The sequence below is a fragment of the Colletes latitarsis genome, chromosome 2, assembly GCF_051014445.1.
Source record: "Colletes latitarsis isolate SP2378_abdomen chromosome 2, iyColLati1, whole genome shotgun sequence".
Lineage (NCBI taxonomy): Eukaryota > Metazoa > Arthropoda > Insecta > Hymenoptera > Colletidae > Colletes > Colletes latitarsis.
In genome coordinates, this window is record NC_135135.1 from 27428181 (window position 1) to 27441308 (window position 13128).

A 13128-nucleotide genomic window follows, 5' to 3' on the forward strand; every position below is an offset into this window, starting at 1 on the left:
GGGTCAATTATAATCATTTTTGGTCGATACACATACCCTCGAAATCCTATGCATTCTCGAGAAAAAAAATATAATGTGAAATCATATATGGTTCCTCGAAATTTCATGTTTATGTTTAAAAAATCATAACTTCTGAACGGATTGGAGGATTTTAAAGTTTCAAAATGCAAACAACGCGTATTTTAGTGTAGAATATGTAGAAATTCTAACAATATCGAAAAAGTTGTTCCTCAACCCTGTAAAGTGAAAAAACCTCCATAAAAGTGGTCCAATTTTCAAACGACCATAACTCCTATAATAGTGAATGTATTTCAATGAAATTTATTTCTGAAGTGGAGCTCATGGATACTTACAAAAAAGTATTAGACAAAATTCCCGTACAACGTCAAACAGATTTATGAAAAATCAAAAACGAATTCTTATGAAAAATCGACAGGGGGTAGGTGCCTAAATTTTTCGACGAAAAAAAAAAATTCCAAATCGTTCTGGAAAAATTATTATCGGTTGCGGGGGTCGATGTCGATTATTTTTGGTCAACGGACATACCCTCGAAATACTGCGCATTTTCGAGAAAAAAAATTCAATGCAGCCGGAAATTATTCTTAAGAAAGTATTCTTGATTTTGGACTCTAGAATCCCCCATTAAAATTTTTCCCATAGGTGGCCGAACACCCTGTATAATACCAAGGGTTAGTTACGTGCTCCAAGGGGTGGCAACACGTTTCTAAAACGATATTAAACGTGTTTTCATTCGATATGAGGGACGATCGCGACCAGAAAGTGGAACAGACTTTCGCGTCGAGTTTCTACGACAGAAACAAGACAATGGCGGTCGTGTAACAGGTGTTCGACGCCGTTGTACACGCGTTAAGAGGTCCTCGAGTCGGTAGCGAGCGTGTTCAAAGTCTAGGTTAAATTAAGGAAGGCCACGTGCAGATCCGTCGAGGCTCGGAGGAAGGACTGCGCCAGGGGGACGTTTGGGACTCGAGGGTGGTCTGGCAGGCGAGGTTAACGTTAGATCGAGGCCACGCGCGTGGTGAACGACGCTCTGGCGTCGCCGGTGCCTCGGTAGAAAGCCACTCGAGATCGCGGTATGTTAAAAGCCCGCATTCCCCGCTGGCGCATGGAAACCGCAGACACCCGACGCTTCCCAAAAGAAGCCACCACTTCAAAAGCTTTTTCGACTTCTCCCATATCCGTCAGACGCCCCCGACTGCATCCCTGCGTTACTCTCCTAACCACTATACCCCCTAAACTTCTGCATTTTCTCTCGATCTTCGTCCTATCTGCTTCGGGAACACGCCATTCCGAAATGTTTCATTTTGTTTACATCGATAGTCGATATCCTCTTTACACAAGGCTGCTTCTAAACTCCTTCGATGATTTCATCGTTTACCCTGACTCATGCTCGAACCTTGACCATCGTCTCATTTTCTATTATTCAGCGTAATCGTCTCTTTAAATTTAGTTTAAATGTTCCGTTCTCAAATTGATATTCCGGTAACCGTAGAGGAATTTAAAAATGAAAGGAAATTGAAATTTACGTAGCAAATGTAGAATACGAGTGTTAATGCAAACGATGTATTCCACGCATTGTTCGATTGTTCAATCACTCGATTACTCGATCGTTCTTTTCGACGTGTTCGAGTTTAATCGTAAGTCGCTCGCGACCCTCGCGACGTCTCGAAGCACTCGATACGGGCGAGCATGATCGTCAGAGTGCTCGATTACGCTCGCCAAGGTACGTTCGCGCGCCCCGCCACCGTCGCCGCTGCCAAGATACCGTTGAAATTATCTTAAATTCGCGGTCCCGGGGCAGCTAGATATACGCAGGCCTGCTATCGTTCCTCTCTGTATCGCGCGTAGACAAAACTAGATTAGAAATGCGCATTGTCTAGGTCAGGGTCGGCGTGTATCAATCCCTCTTTCGATACCGTGAGATCGCGCAGCACGCGACCACCGACTTTGTTGACAATTTTCCGCGCGCGATCGCTACGTGCAACGAACATGTATTGCATGTACCGAAGAAAATTACCCCCTGCGGAATCCAGACCCAACGATCGGAATTTCTAGCCAAGATTCTCTCGCTGGAAATTAGAATAGAATCGTGGACGTAGAAATGGCCCCCGGATTCATCTGATCGAATATATGCTCGAAAATTTGAGGTTATTTTAATCGTAGAAATTTTTCTGATCTCCAAAGTTTTAATTTCAAAGATGTTTTCTTATTTTTAACAGTTCCAACAAGAAAGTCTCGAACTGTTTGCAGTCGACTTTGGCAACGATTTTGGCGCGAAGATTCAAATTCAAAAGTGTGTACTTAAACACGCTGCAATTAGAACTTGAGGTTATTTTAATCGTAGAAACTTTTCTGATCTCTAAATTTTTAAAGATGTTTTCTTATTTTTAACAGTTCTAACAAGAAGGTCTCGAACTGTTTGCAGTCGACTTCGACAACGATTTTGGCGCGAAGATTCAAATTCAAAAGTGTGTACTTAAACACGCTGCAATTAGAACTTGAGGTTATTTTAATCGTAGAAATTTTTCTGATCTCTAAATTTTTAAAGATGTTTTCTTATTTTTAACAGTTCTAACAAGAAGGTCTCGAACTGTTTGCAGTCGACTTCGACAACGATTTTGGCGCGAAGATTCAAATTCAAAAGTGTGTACTTAAACACGCTGCAATTAGAACTTGAGGTTATTTTAATCGTAGAAATTTTTCTGATCTCTAAATTTTTAAAGATGTTTTCTTATTTTTAACAGTTCTAATAAGAAAGTCTCGAACTGTTTGCAGTCGACTTTGGCAACGATTTTGGCGCGAAGATTCAAATTCAAAAGTGTGTACTTAAACACGCTGCAATTAGAACTTGAGGTTATTTTAATCGTAGAAATTTTTCTGATCTCTAAATTTTTAGAGATGTTTTCTTATTTTTAACAGTTTTCACAAGAAAGTCTCGAACTGTTTGCAGTTGACTTCGACAACGATTTTGGCGCGAAGATTCAAATTCAAAAGTGTGTACTTAAACACGCTGCAATTAGAACTTGAGGTTATTTTAATCGTAGAAACTTTTCTGATCTCTAAATTTTTAAAGATGTTTTCTTATTTTTAACAGTTCCAACAAGAAAGTCTCGAACTGTTTGCAGTCGACTTTGACAACGATTTTGGCGCGAAGATTCAAATTTAAAAGTGTGTCTGCTCAAAAACGCTGCAATTAGAACTCGAAACGTTCACCTTCGGACACGTGGAAGGCATAACGACAGACTCTGTAACGCGATACGTTTCTCAGTCGAGGACGAGCAGGGAAATTTGTCAGGAATGGTGGGTGTACGCTTGGTTTTCGAATTTCCCGAGCGTCGGGACGTGGAGCCCGTCGAATCCTTTTCCCTGTTATTTACGATCAGTGCAACACGATCCATCGTTCGCGTTCTCTCGAATCGCCCACGATTTATCGTCGTTTTGAGAAAGGGTCCCTCGTAACTCGAGACTAAATCCTCCACCACTTCGACACGGTTATTTGAAAATTTTCGAATCGTTGAGTTTGATAAATCGAATTTTGATCGAGAGAAAATTTTGCAACTAATTTTATCAGGTCAATTTTAAAAGATATTCCCTCGTAAGTTACGAGCCTCCAAGAACTACAATATTTATTTCATTGTTCGATATTTTCTTTCGTAATTTAAAGCCTGTACTTAGAAACAAAATGGCTGACACCCGTAGTTTCTCATTCGAAGATTTGTGCAAATTTTTATTAAAATTGGCATTCGATGGTTGGTGATTATCCCTAAAATGCTATTGAATTCGACTAATTTGCACCAAGAGTATCGAGTTTGTAACAAATACGAATAAAACGAGTACTTTAGATGCTCGACATTGTCTCGGAGCACACGGAAGCGGGAATTGTAAAAATAAGTTGTGTATTCAGCGCGTAATTAGTCCTTATCTACGAGACACAAGAAAACAGAGGGAACCCAACTTAGAATTTCCTTGTTTCGAGAATACACGAACGTTTACAGCGGCATTTAATACGCGTACCGAGACGCCATGTTGAAAAGTATCGCGCCAGCTAATACTTGATACGCTATCGTTTGCACCGCAATTTTGTTACAAGTCGAATAAGGTCACCACGCCAATAATAGATTGGAGAAATTGTTTAATTTTTAATATTAATTCTATACGCATAGCGTCCTCCAAGAATAATATTTATTATTATTTCTTTACCTGAGGAGGGCTTCAAAGGAGACTGAAAAAAAAATTCATCAGACATCTTTACGTCTTTCTCGTGGATTAGGTGGTTCTCGATCATCAAAATTTAATAATCACAAGTACAACTAGTATCAAAGCAGGGTTGGATTAGGTTTCAATTATTATCAAATCTTGTCCTGCTAAGAATTTAGAGAATATCAATCTTTAGTTAGCCAAATGTTCTAAAATTTTTCTTTTATTTGGAAGTTGAGGAGCATATGAGCATTGTACTGTTCAAAGCTAGAAAGAAGACAACACTAAAGAATGCCAAACTGATTGATGCATCATTTGTCAAGGGAACGAGCTACAATGTGAAACAAAGAGAAAAAGAGTCACAAAATAGGGACATTTTGTGCATCGAGAGACTCCTAAGATGACACTTGTCATCTTTCCAGCTCTGAACAGTAGAAACCAAGCAATTACATAAAGATCCTCATTTTTCTAGAATTCTACTGACCAACCAGAGGAGCAATGATCAAATGAGACCCATGGGACCCACCAGGGACGAGGTGACCATATTTGAACGAATCTACTACGTTATTATTTACCTACTGTGCAATGTATCAAGTACCAAGTACTTGGTACGCGTATGGTCAGTAGAATTGTAGAAAAACGAGACTCCTAATTACCCCACTAGTCATCTTTCCAGCTCTGAACAGTAGAAACCAAACAATTACATAAAGATTCTCATTTTTCTAGAATTCTACTGACCAACCAGAGGAGCAATGATCAAATGAGACCCATGGGACCCACCAGGGACGAGGTGACCATATTTGAACGAATCTACTACGTTATTATTTACCTACTGTGCAATGTATCAAGTACCAAGTACTTGGTACGTGTATGGCCAGTAGAATTATAGAACAATGAAACTCCTAATTACCCCACTTGTCATCTTTCCAGCTCTGAATAGTAGAAACCAGACAATTACATTAAGATTCTCGTTTCTCTACAATTCTACTGGCCAACCAGAGGACCACTGGTCAAATGAGACCCATGGGACGAGGTGACTATATTCGAACAAATCTACTACCTTATTATTTACCTACAGTGCAATGTATCAAGTACCAAGTACTTGGTACGCGTATGGCCAGTAGAATTATAGAAGAATGAAACTCCTAATTACCCCACTTGTCATCTTTCCAGCTCTAAACAGTAGAAACCAGACAATTACATTAAGATTCTCGTTTCTCTACAATTCTACTGGCCAACCAAAGAGGACCAATGGTCAAATGAGACCCATGGGACGAGGTGACCGCATTCGAACAAATCTACTACCTTATTATTTACCTACAGTGCAATGTATCAAATACCAAGTACTTGGTACGCGTATGGCCAGTAGAATTATAGAAAAACGAGACTCCTAATTACCCCACTAGTCATCTTTCCAGCTCTGAACAGTAGAAACCAAACAATTAGATTCTCGTTTCTCTACAATTCTACTGGCCAACCAAAGAGGACCACTGGTCAAATGAGACCCATGGGACGAGGTGACCATATTCGAACAAATCTGCTACGTTATTATTTACCTACAGTGCAACGTATCAAGTACCAAGTGCTTGGTACGCGTATCAAACGTTCGAATCGAAGGTGTAGTCGAAAAGATTGACCGAAAACGAAAAGGGCGACGGTCGTAGCGGGTGGAAAAGTAAGTAGGAAATTTGAAAATGATACTCACTGCCGCTAAGAGTGGTAGTGGTGGTGAGCTGGTGCTGCGTGTGCGTCGGCGGCGGATTTACTGTTTGGCGTCTGGAGGGCGTCGCGTACTGCGTCCCCAGGGTGTCGTCCGACGACGGAACGTATGCCCAGGCGGTGGCGTTCACCGCTGCCCCGCCCCCGTTGTTCGTCTGTTGCGTGGGGTAGGACGGGCTGTAGCCGCGGAAACTCGGTCTGCCGCAGAACGGTTGCGAAAACCCAGGCAGGGCCTGGTGAGTTACCGTGCCTGACGTCTTGTCGCTGCCCCCGTAGTCCTCGGAGATCCCGGAGAGACCTGTGTTCAGACCTGCCGCCAAAATTGTTTCACTCGTTATTTCGTTCGATACTTGGTTCCAGTCAGTCTTACTTCGACTTCTGTTATTCATTTACTCGGTATTTGCAATGGTAATATCGTTGAAACAATTTCTTTCCAAGCTGAACTTGCGTGGAACCAGAATATAGAAAGATAAACAGACTATTTTATACTGGAATAAAACATTTATCGTAGACGAAAATACACTTTTATTTTAGCGACGAGTCAAGTTTGCAATGAAACAAATGTTGAAGAATAGAAATTCTACGTATGTAAAGGGTGTTGCAATTAATTTTGATTGCACAAAGCAAAAGATCCTCCACTGAAATTTCTGAGAGTCCGACAGAGACGAAATTGACAATTTTGAATATCGTATGAATTTTTGTTTGATCATTGCGATTACCTTGAGCGTTCCAGAGCTGTTGAGGGGAGGTTGGCAGTTCCGTGGGGCTGCCAGTCATGTACGGAAGAGCGTAAGTGCCTCCGCCAGTCCCCGCTGTGGTGGCAGTCGTCATGGTGCCAACTCCACTTATGGTGCGATACAACGGACTGAAACAATGCATAAAACGACCCATACTGTTGTGCAACAAAAATAAAAAATAGAAGAAGGTTGCCTTCAAACTACGGTTCTCAGCTTTTAAAAATAGTTTCGGGAAACACGGGTCTACGAAATCAATTAAGATCCTCCTCATTTGCAATAATAATAAAGTTACGATAAAATAATCGCGTTTTCATCGAAATTTCATCGAGTGTGCATGGATGGTAGCGAAGATCGTACGAAATAGTATCGATAGCGCTGAAAATCGTGCAAAACGATCGACTAGTGGCGATCCGATCGCGGTTCTCGTAGTCGCCAGAGCCCCCCTCGAGGATTCACGCCTCCGCCCATGGGATTTCGCCAGCACGCGACCGAAAACTCGTCGACCAGCGATTCGATACGGCCGGAAAGCCAGTCCGGGCCGCGTTTGTTGGCTAATTGTCCCGCAGGAGGCCGGAAACGAGAACCGTTCTCCGATTCATCGGTCCGTAAATGCGGGCGCGTGCCAAACCAGGACGTTTTTCGATGTTCACCGGCGACCAGCTACTACCGTGAACACAACTACTCCATTACCATTACCCACTGCCATTACCGTCGCTATTACCACTTTGCTATACCGTTACCATTAGCATCGACCACTATACCTGAACTCGCGTCGAACCGTTCCGGAAACCCCGCGAATCCGGGAATATTGGCCCGAGAAAAACTGGAGAAACTTCCTCTTCTACGCTTTTTACTGCCCCAAAGTAACGCTAATAGTTACGACGCCATTATTACAATGGTAAAACGAATTTTTGACTATCATGTTCTACTATGGTCGATTCTGTTAATTGTGGTTGTTGCAATAGTGTCTTTCTGCTTTTCTATTTCGTAAATATTATTTTTTAACAACTTATGTTGAATTTGATGCAATGGCATGAATACATATTCTAATTAAAAGAAAAATCGTATTTTATATAAAGGGATGCTCGAACACCCTGTATATTCTGATTCCACGCAAGTTCAGCTTGGAAAGAAATTGTTTCAACAATATTACCATTGCAAATACCGAGTGAATAAATAACAGAAGTCGAAGTAAGACTGACTAATACCAAGTATCCCTAGATTGACGCTAGGTTCACGAAACGTGTCAATTCAACGAGTTTCAGATTCCCAAACTGACGTGACCATTACTCATAAATATTATTTGTTAGCAATTTCTATTCGATTGCACTTCGAACTAACTGTCAACCGAACGAATTGCAATAAAAATACGCATAAATGAATAAGACTGAAAATTGGAAAATGAATTACAAAGTTCGAGACGCGTCTGTGGTCGTCGCCATTGCGCAACGACGCGCACGCGTATGATTGTCAAAATAACGGTCCGCGAGGATCGTGCGCGCGCCAGTTTCCAATTTATCGCGACGAACGCGGCAAAAGGCGATTCGCGCGGCCTTGGCGCTTCCCGCGGCTCGTCGGACACGTATGGACGCGTATTGGACACGTACGGATCGGTCGGTACGTGCTCGTCGATCGCCTCGCGAATTCTCCCGGAACGACCACTGTTCGAGGAACGACGTTTACCGTAAAAAAAAAAACCAACATCGATAACGAAAACGCGTCGCGACGACCTTCGGAGTTTCGCGCGCGGAAACGAGGAAAACGCGCGACGACGCTCCCCGGAGAATCGAGGCTCGCGCGTCGTCGCGATAAACCACGGAACAATTCGAAACAGTCGCGATGACGAACGAACGCGTCGATTCGACAGATTCCAGATTCCAGAATTGACGTTACAGAACTCGTGGCGTTTGGTTATGAGCAGATTTATGAGAAATATTTAGGGGACAACCCTCTACGAAGCTTCAATTCCATTAACTCTGACGATAAAAATATGAATTTGCATAAAGATTCGCAGTCTGATGACGAGAGTCGAGAGCAGATTTTGGGTCTAGTAGAGGCTGATCTAGAGTTCGCGAAGCATTGAAAATTATAATTGCAAGCTTGAGGTCGCGTCGATGACACTTGGGGTTCGCTTGTTATCCCGCATGGCTGACGCGGAACTGGTTGGGGGCCTCCAGCGTGGGCGATAGATCCTCTCCGCCAGGTGCAACGAGGAAACGGTGCAAATGCAGCACGTGCTCGACGCTATTTCCACGACAGAACTTAGCGTGGCAACTCGTGCGCATCCAGCCGACTAATGTCGCCCCACGAGCCCAGGACGTGTCTGTTTCCAACATGATCGAGCTTCTCGCTAACCACTGCGGCGTTTACATGCATGGATGTCGCATTAATTTACTTGGAACAGCTATAAACGCGAGGAACTGCCTGCTCGATCGATTGTATACGTTGGATATTATATGGAAATCTAGTTTATCGACTGATACATCTACGAATTATCACCCAAATCGCGACATTTCACATCGGAATATACAGGGTGTTCGGTCACCATTGGGAAAAGTTTTAATGGGGGATGATTCTAGAGGCAAAAATAAGACGAAAATCAAGGATACCAATTTGTTGATGGAGGCTTCGTTAAAAAGTTACTAACGTTTAAAGTTCCGACTATACTGAATTTTTTTCTCGAAAATGGATAGGATTTCGAGGGTATGTCTAATGACCAAAAATGATTGTAATTGCCCACTGTAACTAAATATAATTTTTTCAGAACAATTTGAAATTTTTTAATTTTGTCGAAAAATTTCACACCTTCTCGAATTTTTATCTCGAAACTGGGTAGGATTTCGGGGGTATATCTATTCATAAGAAATGATTATAATCGACCCTTGCAACCGATAATAATTTTTTCAAAACGATTTGAAAATTTTTTTTTCATCGAAAAATTCAGGCACCTACCCCCTGTCGATTTTTCATAAGAATTCGTTTTTGATTTTTAATAAATCTGTTTGACGCTGTATGGGAATTTTGTCTAATACTTTTTTGTAGGTATCCATGAGCTCCACTACAGAAATAAATTTCATTAAAATACATTCACTATTATAGGAGTTATGGTCGTTTGAAAATTGGACCACTTTTATAGGGGTTTTTTCACTTTACAGGGATGAGGAACAACTTTTTCGATATTGTTAGAGTTTCTACATATTCTTTTCACTATAATACGCGTTGTTTGCTTCTTGAAACTTTAAAATCCTTCAGTCCGTTCAGAAGTTATGATTTTTTAAACATAAAAATGAAATTTCGAGGAACCATATATGGCTTCACATTATATTTTTTTTCTCGAAAATGCATAAGATTTCGAAGGTATGTCTAATGACCAAAAATGATTGTAATTGACCCCTGCAACTGAAAATAATTTTTTCAAAACGATTTGAAATTTTTTAATTTTGGCGAAAAATTTCAAAACTTCTCAAATTTTTTTCTAGAAAGTGGGTTGGATTTCGAGGGTATGTCTAATGACCAAAAATGATTATAATTGATCCTTGTAAACGATAATAATTTTTCCGGAACGATTTGGAATTTTTTTTTTTCGTCGAAAAATTTAGGCATCTACCCCCTGTCGATTTTCCATAAGAATTCGTTTTTGATTTTTAATAAATCTGTTTGACGCTGTACGGGAATTTGTCTGATACTTTTTTGTAGGTATCCATGAGCTCCACTACAGAAATAAATTTCATTAAAATACATTCACTATTATAGGAGTTATGGTCGTTTGAAAATTGGACCACTTTTATAGGGGTTTTCTCACTTTACAGGGTTGAGGAACAACTTTTTCGATATTGTTAGAATTTCTACATATTCTACACTAAAATACGCGTTGTTTGCTTCTTGAAACTTTAAAATCCTTCAGTCCGTTCAGAAGTTATGATTTTCTAAACATAAACATGAAATTTCGAGGAACCATATATGGTTTCACATTATATTTTTTTTCTCGAGAATGCATAGGATTTCGAGGGTATGTGTATCGACCAAAAATGATTATAATTGACCCTTGTAAACGATAATAATTTTTCCAGAACGATTTGAAATTTTTCATTTTCGCCGAAAAATTTCACACCTTCTTGAATTTTTTTCTTGAAAATGCGTAGGATTTCGAGGGTATATCTAATGATCAAAAATGGTTGTAATCGACTCCTGCAACCGAAAATGATTTTTCCAGAACGAATTAACGATTTCGATTAATAAAGAATTGGCAAATACGATGTTAATGACAAAAGCAAAATAATGAAATTCAGATTCCAATCAAAATGGAGGTTCCGTCATGTGGAGGTTAATAAATATAAAATAAAATGTCGACGTCGAAAGACATTGTTCCAATTCGACCGGAAGTCGATGGATACGATAAGTTGTGCACGACGATCTGGGCGACGAGAAGCGATCGATTCGCCGCGAGGAATGGCTAGCCCATGACGCAATATGGTCAATGGTAACTGGAAATGATCGAGGCCGGTTTGTCAGTTTGTATATACAACACACCCACACCGGGGGACTTCGATAATCAAAGGTTCGTGTTTCTTCCGAGAACCTTTTCGAGACGCTCTCGATCGTTGCGAACCCTCGTTCGTAATCTCGATCTCGGCCGCTACTATTTACTCTCCGTCACCTTACCCCGCCATTTCTCTTTCCATTCGGTTCTTTACGCTCGCCCCGACTTGTCATCGACGACCGTTTACGATCCACGTCGCTGAGGATCGACGAAATAATCAAACGACGTTGATGGCGATCAGAAATAAAAAATAAATCGAGCTTTCGATCTGTAATGTTTGTTCGATCAAAATTACGATCTGTAAAGTGTAAGAAAGATGCTATTACGGTCAGGATGGCGGTCGAGCGTTTTAAATAAAAATTAAGACACGGTGGACTTTCTAAAAAACTGTATTCGATGTATATCTGCTCGCGGCAAGAGCTAATATAATTCTGTACCCTGACAGAGAACCAGGGTCGTGAGAGCACCCTTGACAGCACGGCCCTCCTTTTTCCAAGTGTCCTGGCCGATCCTTTAAGAGGGGGAGACCCGCCAAAGAGAAGCACATGGCCCGCTTCGGGCATTTATTTATTTCTACGTTTCTAACAAAAGTATAATTGAATGGTGCAATCGCGACCAATGGAAGCATTTGAATGGTAGTAACCGTTGTACCGCGATTGTACAATTAACGGTAGAAACGACGATTGCAAAATTTAGAAAGGATATTGTCCACCTTGTTCCACGAATGAATAAGTTGTGTCCAAGCGGGAGCTTTCACCGAGCGTGTCGTTGAAGAATCGAGGAGGAAGGAAAAGGAAGAGAAGAAAATGTTTCGTTCGGTCCGCGAAGAATGCAGATTTCGCGAAATCCAATCTAGAAGGTCGGTGTCGACGGGGTTATAGCTCCCGGCTACCGGACCGCTATCTGAATCCACCGAGTCGATAAGCCGCTTCTCACGATAGCACGCCGGAGACGAAGAACAACCCGAGATCCGACGATCAACGCCGCTGGCTGCGTCTCTGGACGTCTCCCGAGACCTCCACGACACTTTGATCGACGAATTAGATCCAAATAATGGCTCAACGAGCTCTAGAAATGGCCCAATGCATCGGGTACAAAGTATTTCGTTGTTTTCAAGAGGTTGTTTTCTGAGTGCAGAATTTCAACGCCCTCTATAAATGGTAGGTTTAATAGAGAAAGAATATACTTCTACAGGGTGTTCGGCCACCTCTGGGAAAAATTTTAATGGGGGATTCTAGAGGCCAAAGTAAGACGAAAATCCAGAATACCAATTCCTTGATTGGTGCTTCGTTAGTAAGTTAGCAAGTTATTAAAAAATTTCAAATCGTTGTAAAAAAATTACATTCGGTTGCAGGAGTCGATTACAATCATTTTTGGTCATTATACATACCCCCGAAATCCTACGCATTTTCAAGAAAAAAATTCAAGAAGGTGCTTAAATTTTTTGACGAAATTAAAAAGTTTCAAATCGTTCTGGAAAAATTATTTTCGGTTGCGGGGGTCAATTACAATCATTTTTTGTGATTATACATACCCACGAAATCCTATGCATTTTCAAGAAAAAAATTCAAGAAGGTGCCTAAATTTTTCGACGAAATTAAAAAGTTTCAAATCGTTTTGGAAAAATTATTTTCGGTTGCGGGAGTCGATTACAATCATTTTTTGTCATTAGACATACCCACGAAATCCTACGCATTTTCAAGAAAAAAATTCAAGAAGGTGCCTAAATTTTTTGACGAAATTAAAAAGTTTCAAATCGTTCTGGAAAAATTATTTTTGGTTGCGGGGGTCAATTACAATCATTTTTTGTCATTAGACATACCCCCAAAATCCTACCCACTTTCGAGAAAAAAATTCGAGAAGTTTTGAAATTTTTCGGCGAAAATGAAAAATTTCAAATCATTCTAAAAAAATTAT

General features: G+C 40.8%; 1 protein-coding gene across 3 annotated transcripts in view; it reads right to left on the reverse strand.

Moving 5' to 3' along the window:
• LOC143347264 (uncharacterized) overlaps nt 1-13128 on the reverse strand; it is a 76525-nt gene that overhangs the window by 13257 nt on the left and 50140 nt on the right. For all 3 annotated transcript variants that reach the window (XM_076776322.1, XM_076776331.1, XM_076776333.1), the window contains exons 4-5: nt 6654-6799; nt 5921-6244 (exon numbers count right to left, since the gene is read on the reverse strand). In XM_076776322.1, coding sequence (XP_076632437.1) covers nt 5921-6244; nt 6654-6799 — 470 coding nt within the window. The remainder of the gene's footprint in view (nt 1-5920; nt 6245-6653; nt 6800-13128) is intronic.